A 7,844-nucleotide genomic window follows, 5' to 3' on the forward strand; every position below is an offset into this window, starting at 1 on the left:
TGTACCCCACAGTCCTCCAAACAGGATTGGAGTTGATTTGTGGCGCTGGAAAATGGGAATTCCATGTGCAGCAACAGGAAATGTTAATTAGGTGACATACAACACCTCACCTGCGTAATTAAGCAACGATGATTTTTTTTTTTTTTAAATAATCCTTTTTCTCAACTCTCTGCTTCTGCTCCTGCAGTGTGACATGCACACAGGTTTTTGGCTTTGGTCCCCTCTCGTTTCCTATCTGAGTTTTTCCATTTCATTATTGGAATTAAACACGATTTGAGCCCAGACTTCACATTGAACAAAGAAAAGCGACACAGCTTTATTGATTACTGAGACATCGCCTCTGGGATTTTTTTTTTTTGGGGGGGGGGGGGGGGTGGGTTTTGATCCAGCTGAGGAAAACAAATGAAGCAAACTTCTTCCCCAAACGTCTTCAACCCCAGAGCGGGGCAGGATGGACAGAGAGAAGGGATTTCATGATTTCATTCCAGCCGAGCGTGCAGAGTCATCCAGCAGAGGCTGAATCCAATCAAAAGGAGCCAAGAAATCTCTCCTTGCCGCTCAGGAGCTGCAGAGACACCCGGACGCACCCAGAGCAGCTCCTTTATTCATAAAAACAAATATAAACTACAGCCCCGCGACGAAGATCTGCCGGGGAGTGTTTTTCCACCCGGCACAGGCGCTGATCTGCCTCGCACATGGCGATGAGGTCAGAAATTCCTGCCGGGGGGGGGAGAACAATGAGGGAACTGGTGGAATTTTGTCCCTCGCGAGGTCCCTCGGGGCCAGGTGAATGCTGAGCACGCCGAGCGGCGGGGCGGGGCCGGCTGCAGCTCCAAGGGCATCCAGGAGACAATTCCCTCCTTCCCGGGATGCTCAACCAACACCTCTGGTTGGGTTTGGTTTTTTTTTTTCCTTTCCTCTATTTCCTTGAAGTTCTCTGTTCAGGACTGAAAAGATGAGGGTTAGAAATTTCGGTCTCGAAAATCAGGATTCTTGACTTTAATTTTTTTAAATGTTTTTTTTTTTCTTCTTCTTTCTGTTCCTAAACCTTCCAGCCTGTCACAATCAAAGTGGTAACAGGCTGCCCTGCAGTCACCTTGATTAAGCTTTTATCTGAGCTCAGAAGTGAAGGCACGCTCAGACATTCCTTCCAAAGCCTGTCACCTAAATAAGCAGGGCAGGCATGATTTGATATTTTTATTTTTACTTTTATTTTTATTTTATTTTATTTTCCTAAGGAAACTCCCCGCCAGGTGCTCGGGTATCAGCTCTTGCTGGCACCGTTGCACTTCAGGAGAGTTCTGACCCCTTCCCCAAACCAAAACTGCCCCGAGATGACACGATGCCGCCCGGAACTGGGAGCATTTGAAGAAAGACTTTTGGACATTGAACCTGAAGGCGTGAGGGGATGTGGCTTAGAGGGGACGACACAAAGTCAGGCAGATCCCTCAATTCCAGGCTGGTTTTTCCTGGCAGCTACAGGGCAGGGAAGGACAGGTGGGAACATCAAGCCCGGTAAAAAGTGCACTCGCTTTGTGGCCTTGAGAGCAGGCAAGGCAGAGAGGGTGAGGCTGGCTTGAGTCCAAAGCCGCTCAGGGATGAGCTGGGATCTCCCCCTGCCGTGGGACAGGGAAGCTCTTCCCAGGGATGGAAAGCAGGTGGATTTCAGGATTAGCGAGCGGGTGATTGGGAATCCCGCCCCGCAGGGTGAGCAGACACAGAGTGCTCCTCACTTAACCGCGTGCTGTCATTTCATTCCTTCCGCTTCCCAGGCCACCGAACAGCAGACCTGGGATTTCAGAGCTCTCGGGGAAGCAGAAACGTTAAAGCTTCACCTTCCACCTGCAAAGGTGGGCTCTGATCCTCCCTGGCCCTCCTCGCCGGGAATGCTGTCCCAGCACAAGGTCAGGAACACCTGGGAGCAGGGAGCAGGTGTGTTCTGCCTTCTTCACACCCAGGAAATCATGTTCTGCCTTTTTCACACCCAGGAAACCGTGTTCTGCCTTCTTCACACCCAGGAAACCGTGTTCTGCCTTTTTCACACCCAGGAAACCGTGTTCTGCCTTCCTCGCACCCAGCTCACCTGAATTCCAGGTGTTCGTCTCCCTACACACAGCACGGGTTTTCCAAAGGGGTCACTCCAGACCTGGGAGGGGAAAATTCCCCCAAGAGAGCGGCTGGAGGGAGGGAGGGAGGAGCAGAGCTCTGTGTTTTCCAAAGAGCTCCGAAAAAACCTTGGAAGGAGATCACACGCCCCATTTGTGCCTTCCTCTCCAGAAAGGAAGGCTTTAATCTGCATAAATCGAAACGTAAATTGGATAAATAGGCTCCTTATTTGTATTACTCCCTTTCCGGGCCGTTTCTTCCTCGCAGGTCTCACGATGCCCGTGGAGGGGCTGGGCAGGGGACACTCTGATGGTCGTGGCAGCGAAATTTGGATTCATGGAACGGTTCTGCTGAGCTGCTCACGTTAAATGACTTTATTTATTTTTTTTTTTTTGGCCCAGGTGTGGTGGCAGTGCAGGTACAACGGGGACAAAGCAGAGCCCATCCCATCTCCCAGAGTTTCGTGTCAGGAGCCCGGAGTGTGACAGGGCAGAAAGCAGGGCAGCGAAACCCCTCATCCTTTCTGGGTTTTCCTGCGACTTCCCGAGTGACACCAAAATCTCCTGTGGCTCCTGCTCCGTCTCCTCTCCTCCCCGTTGCTGTGGGATTTCCATCTCCACCACAAGGATGCTGTTTTTCCTGGAGTTCCAGGCACGATTCCAGCACAGAGGTTGCTGCGCCTCACCCCGAGGTGAGGGTGGGAGCTGCCCGAGGGTTGCTGGGCAGGGCTGGGGCTCAGCTCCGGGGTGAATTCCCTGCTTTGGGATCGATTTTGGCGTGTCCCAGCCAAAAAAAAAAACCGGGTTTTTCCTCCTTGGGGTCCCACTGGAGGCTGAGAGCTGCAGCTGGGGGCAGTTCGGAGGCTGCCAGCTCAGGTGGGTGCCCTCGGAATTTCCACGCTCAAACCATCACTAAAAATCCATCCTGACGCCTCTGGTGCCTCTTTCTCAGTCTCTTCTGCTCAGTGGTTATTGTCTTCCCCACAGGCACAATCAAGAGATAATTCCACAAAACGAGGCCGTTTCTTACACACACATCAACACAAATCGGGCGTTCAGGTAAAAGAAACGTGAATACAACCACAGAGCTAAGAGGGGAAAAAAAAATCACAGAGCTAAAAAGAAAAAAAAAAAAAGAAAAAAAAAAAAAAAGGAAAAGTTGCAGAAGGTGAAATCTCAGTGAATATAAATCAAAGGCTGCCCAGAGCGAGGCACAGTGCGTGTTTGAGGTGTCAGCCTGAGATCCTGGAGATTAGATTGTGTTCCCTGGAATCCTGTGTCACCTTAACCAAACAATGAGATTGTTCTTTCCCCATTTATGGGATGCAGATAACAATTTCCTCGCGAGTGTATAGTGAGGTAAGTGCAGGGAATGCTCCACAGTTCCTGGAATATGGGAGTAGGAAAATGCCCTTGAATTGAGCTCGTTCCATGAAGAGGTTGGGGTTTAGGTTTAAAATATTTCTCATCTGGTTTTGAGAGCCTCAGCTGCATCACAAAGGGCTGGAGCATGGAAATCCGCGGGGTTCTGTACGTTAAAACCCACTAAAAGAGCAGCTTCCACAGCACTGTCTCCCTTAATCCAGACACATGAAGGTAATTTGTATGCAATTCTATTAGGGAAATCAGATTACAGCTCTTTTGTGGAGAGCTATTTATACCACTCGATGTGACTTTAATTACATTCTGATCTCACACCGTTCAGCGTTCTGTGCCCGAGCGCCGAATTTTCAAATCAGAGCAACTTCAAGCAGCATTTTCAGGAACATCTAGGGGCCCTTTGGAGCCCAGATTCGCGGGGGAGTTATTTTTGGAAATATTCGAATTTTTCAAAAGCCGTTTTGCTTCGTGGGTGTTGCGTTCATCACAGGTGTCCTGCGCCCACCTGAGCCCTGCTGCCACTTCTGCTGGGAGTGGAAGGATTTGCTGGGCTGGCACAGAGGTGACAGAAATAGTGGGGCCTTTGTTCGGCAGCAACCTCACACCGGGGGATGACAAAGGGTGTTTTATCTGGGACACCGGGGGAGGAATATTTTATAGGGTGTTAATACACCCCCGGGCTTGATTGGTCAATCCTCAGCCCTCGTTTCTCTGTAATCATTCCCTCGTGACGATGCGAAAGACTCACTGCTCACTTTGACTTGTGTAAAGTGTAACAACCGTACTTGAAAACGCATTGATTAATTATAAAGTATTCCTAGTACGCGAAAACAGTGTATGCTGATGATGAATGGTAATTTCATACACTTCAATAGGAAAAAAAAAATAAAAGAAAAGCCCCGGATTTCCCCTTTTTAAACTCAAAATTACAGCCTACATTTCTTACATTTGAAATTTGGCGGAGCTCTCAGAGTTCACAGATTCCCATCCCCTGGGCTGGAATTGTTGGTGTAATGATCAGGGCTGAGTGGAGGGGGACCCATAAATTCGTCTGAGCTGCTTGGCAGGGCCGTGGTAGAAAATTGTGACCAGTGGAGGTGAATCCTTTGCCAAGGTAACGATAAACTGTGGATTGAATCACAGTAAATAACGTCCCTTTACCTGGACAATTGTCCTGCTCACCTGGAGTGCTGAGCTCTTTAAAATCTCCCCGCTCCCTCTGCGCCCAGTATTTTATTCCAGCACTGCCCTCTGCTGAGAGCACGGGAGGTGTGTGTCCCCAGAGCTTTTTTTTTTGCCTCCCCACACAAGCCTCAGATATTTTCAGTCTCAGTTCCCAAAACCCACTGGCATTTTGAAACGTGGAGAAAGGAAAGCTACAGCGGCGCTGATGCTGGTTTGCTAATGAACGAACCACATGGAATAAACACGAAACACCCTTTAGCAAAGGCGTGGGCAGTGATGTTGGTTGGTTTTAGCTGTGTTGTCATGGGGTTGAGTGGGAAAAGGGCATTTTCTGGGCTCTTGGGGTCCAGGCTGCTGCCACAGCACTGATGTTTCATTTCAGCTCCCCCCTCCAAACCCAGAAAACTCTGCTCTCCCTTTCCTGGCTCCCTAATCCTTTATGATCTAACTGATTCAAGGAGTTAAAGCCAAATTCTCTTCAGTCCATTCCAGAATGCAGAACTCTAAACTGCAGGTGTGAGCACTCCTCTCGCCGAGCCCCGGGTTCTGCTCTTGTCAAAGGTTGCTCCCAGCAGCTCATCCGTGTGGGAAACGCGCTCCGCAGTTTGGGCTGCCCTGGCAACCCTGAGCTGATTGGCACAGCCCCCAGCTGGCAACCCAAATATTTAAAAACACACCTGGTTAAAGTTTAACCCCTGTCACGGCGATGATGTGGCAGCAGGAGCTGCGCCCAGGGATCCAGGTGGGAGCTCTTGGGGAGCATGGGATGAGCAAAGGCGGCCCGGCCAGGGGCTGCCAGGAGGATTTCCCACCATGAATAATGGATTCCCAAACTGCTCTGCCAACTACACCAAGATCTGGAGCCACTACTTGGTGCTGGCCCTGGGCATCCCCCAGCTGACCATCAACGTCGCCTCCATCATCTTCAACTGCACGGTCATCTTCACCCGCCTGGCCACCAGGGACCTGCACAAGCCCATCTCCATCCTCTTCTGCAACCTGGCCGTCTCCGACCTCTTCACCAGCTTCTCCGGCTTCTGGATTTCCATGCTGTTCATCACCAACCCCGACATCACCATCTTTGGCTCCCGGGACATGCTGGCTCCCTACTCCCTGTACACCACGTCCATCCTGTCCACCATCTACAACCTGGTGAGCATCGGCATTGAGCGTTACCTGGCCGTGGCCAGGAGCATGAGGACCAGGTTCAGGGTGGCCAGGAGCCACTCCATGGCCGTGGTCTTCATCAGCTGGGTCCTGGCTTTCTTCCTGGGCTGCCTGCCACTGATGGGCTGGAACTGCCTGCAGGCGGAGAGGAGCATCTCGGTGCTCTACAGCCCCTTCTGCGTCGACTACCTCGTCTTCATCACCCTGCCCAACGTGGCGCTGGCCTTCCTCGTGCCCCTCTTCACCTACCTGAGGATCATCATCATCCTGAGGAAGAGGAAGCTGAGGATGCAGGCGTGCGGCCAAGCCACGGGCACCTACAGGTCGGCGGAGACGCAGGTGGCCAGGAGCAGCATCTCCATCTGGCTGCTGGCGCTGGTGTCCTACGCACCCTTCTTCGCCGGCGTCATCTTCGACGCCGCCAACCAGCGCTGCCACACCGACCTCTACCCCGGGGTGTACGTCTTCAGGAACTGCACGGCCATGCTCATCACCATCACCTGCCTGGGCAACCCCCTGCTCTACACGCTGAGGCTCAGGGAGCTGGGGGCCAAGCTGAAGGCGCTGCGCTGCCTCCCGGCCAACCGCGTCCGCGCCTGTGCCATCCACAGCATCTGACCGGGGACGTCCCCGACGCCCCCGGGCCGGCACCCAAAACCGATGTGCCCCCAAAACCCGTGTGGATGTGGCCCTGGAGGACGTGGCTGTGGTTTGGTGGCGGGCGGTGGGAGCTGGAGGTCTCGGAGGGGTTTTGCAGCCTGGACAGCGCCGTGGTTCCCTCGTCGGGGCGGCAAAAAGCAGCCCAGGGGTTTGGGATGGAGCCTCCCAGCAGAGTGCCCGCTGTCCCCGGCCCTCAGGAAGCTCTGAGCTCCCTGCTCTGTCCAGTGGGAGCTGCTCACTGCTCTCCCTGCGGTCAAAAACAACTCCATGAACCGTGTTTGCTTTGTGCAGGTCCCCCTCGCCTCCCTCTGCCCCGGGCCGTGCCTCTGGAGAGGCTGAAACAGCTGGGAAATTCCCGGGAATTTGGGGGGAAAAGCGGCGTTTTACTTTCCTGTTGAGTCGGTCAGATTGTGACTTTTGGCTGCTGGGTGAATCTTTATGAGCAGCACTGTTTCCCTGCTGCCGTTTGAATTGCTGGACGAGGTGGTTTTTTGTGAGAGGTTTGGGCGGCACTTTGCTGTTCCTGCTTTTGAGGGCACACTCGGGTCCCTGGCTGGTGGATTCTGTGCTGTTCCAGGTGAAAACCTTGGCTGGGCTTCTCAGGATCACAGCCGCAGCCAAGTCGCCTGGATAGAAGGAAATAAAACTGCCAAGACCAGATGTTTAGTAAAAGGTCTAAACCCCTCCCTCTCAAACCAAAAAAAAAAAGTGTCGGTTACTGGGAATTTATTTAGTGGATGTTATTCCGGCGGATCCCAGTGGAGATGGGTGCTTGTTCTTAGGGATATTACCCTGGGATATTTCCTAGAAGGATCTCAATGTTTTAACCTCTTTATAAGGCCGGACTGGATAGATTTTGTGCCATCAGCTCGTGTTTCTGGTTCTGCACTGCTCAGCTGCTGCTCTGTGGTATTTCATCAACGCACAGCAATAAAATTCCGTGAAAAGCCACACAGCGATGATGTTCTCCCTTTCGTGACACACAATCCCACCCACACCAGCCCGGGCGAGTTTTCAGGGACTGCCTTTCAGTTTGTTTTGTTGTTCTTTCCTCATCTTTCTCTTTCTCTCTAACTCTCTCTGTTTCTCTAGTATGTGTCCATATTTACATCTATTTATACATACCCATAGCTATCCCTATCTCGATATATACATCCCTCCCTCCTTCTTTCCCCACATACAGAGCTATCTCTCTCTATACCTATATCCACATCCATTTAACCCTCTACATTTATTTATTTATGGAAATAACATTTATTTATTCATGGAAATATCTCTAAATATCTCCATAAGACGGGGCTGCGCTCGGCGCTGCATTAAGCGCGCCTGGCTGGCGGCGCTCGATTA

General features: G+C 51.7%; 1 protein-coding gene and 1 long non-coding RNA gene across 2 annotated transcripts; both read left to right on the forward strand.

The window, feature by feature from the left end:
* The first annotated feature begins 383 nt into the window (after nucleotides 1–383).
* On the forward strand, nucleotides 384–4,933 carry LOC136299919 (uncharacterized). The gene is made up of 3 exons (XR_010723591.1): nucleotides 384–706; nucleotides 1,773–1,932; nucleotides 2,508–4,933. It is a non-coding gene; the product is annotated as an uncharacterized lncRNA (long non-coding RNA).
* Nucleotides 4,934–5,408: 475 nt separating this feature from the next.
* On the forward strand, nucleotides 5,409–7,617 carry LOC136299915 (lysophosphatidic acid receptor 1-B-like). The gene has a single exon (XM_066201937.1). It carries the CDS (start codon nucleotides 5,484–5,486, stop codon nucleotides 6,453–6,455), a length of 972 nt encoding a protein of 323 aa, XP_066058034.1. The 5' UTR covers nucleotides 5,409–5,483; the 3' UTR covers nucleotides 6,456–7,617.
* Nucleotides 7,618–7,844: the final 227 nt, after the last annotated feature.

The sequence above is a fragment of the Chamaea fasciata genome, unplaced genomic scaffold (assembly GCF_029207755.1).
Source record: "Chamaea fasciata isolate MVZ Bird 193981 ecotype frontalis unplaced genomic scaffold, bChaFas1.0.hap1 SCAF_21, whole genome shotgun sequence".
Classification (NCBI taxonomy): domain Eukaryota; kingdom Metazoa; phylum Chordata; class Aves; order Passeriformes; family Sylviidae; genus Chamaea; species Chamaea fasciata.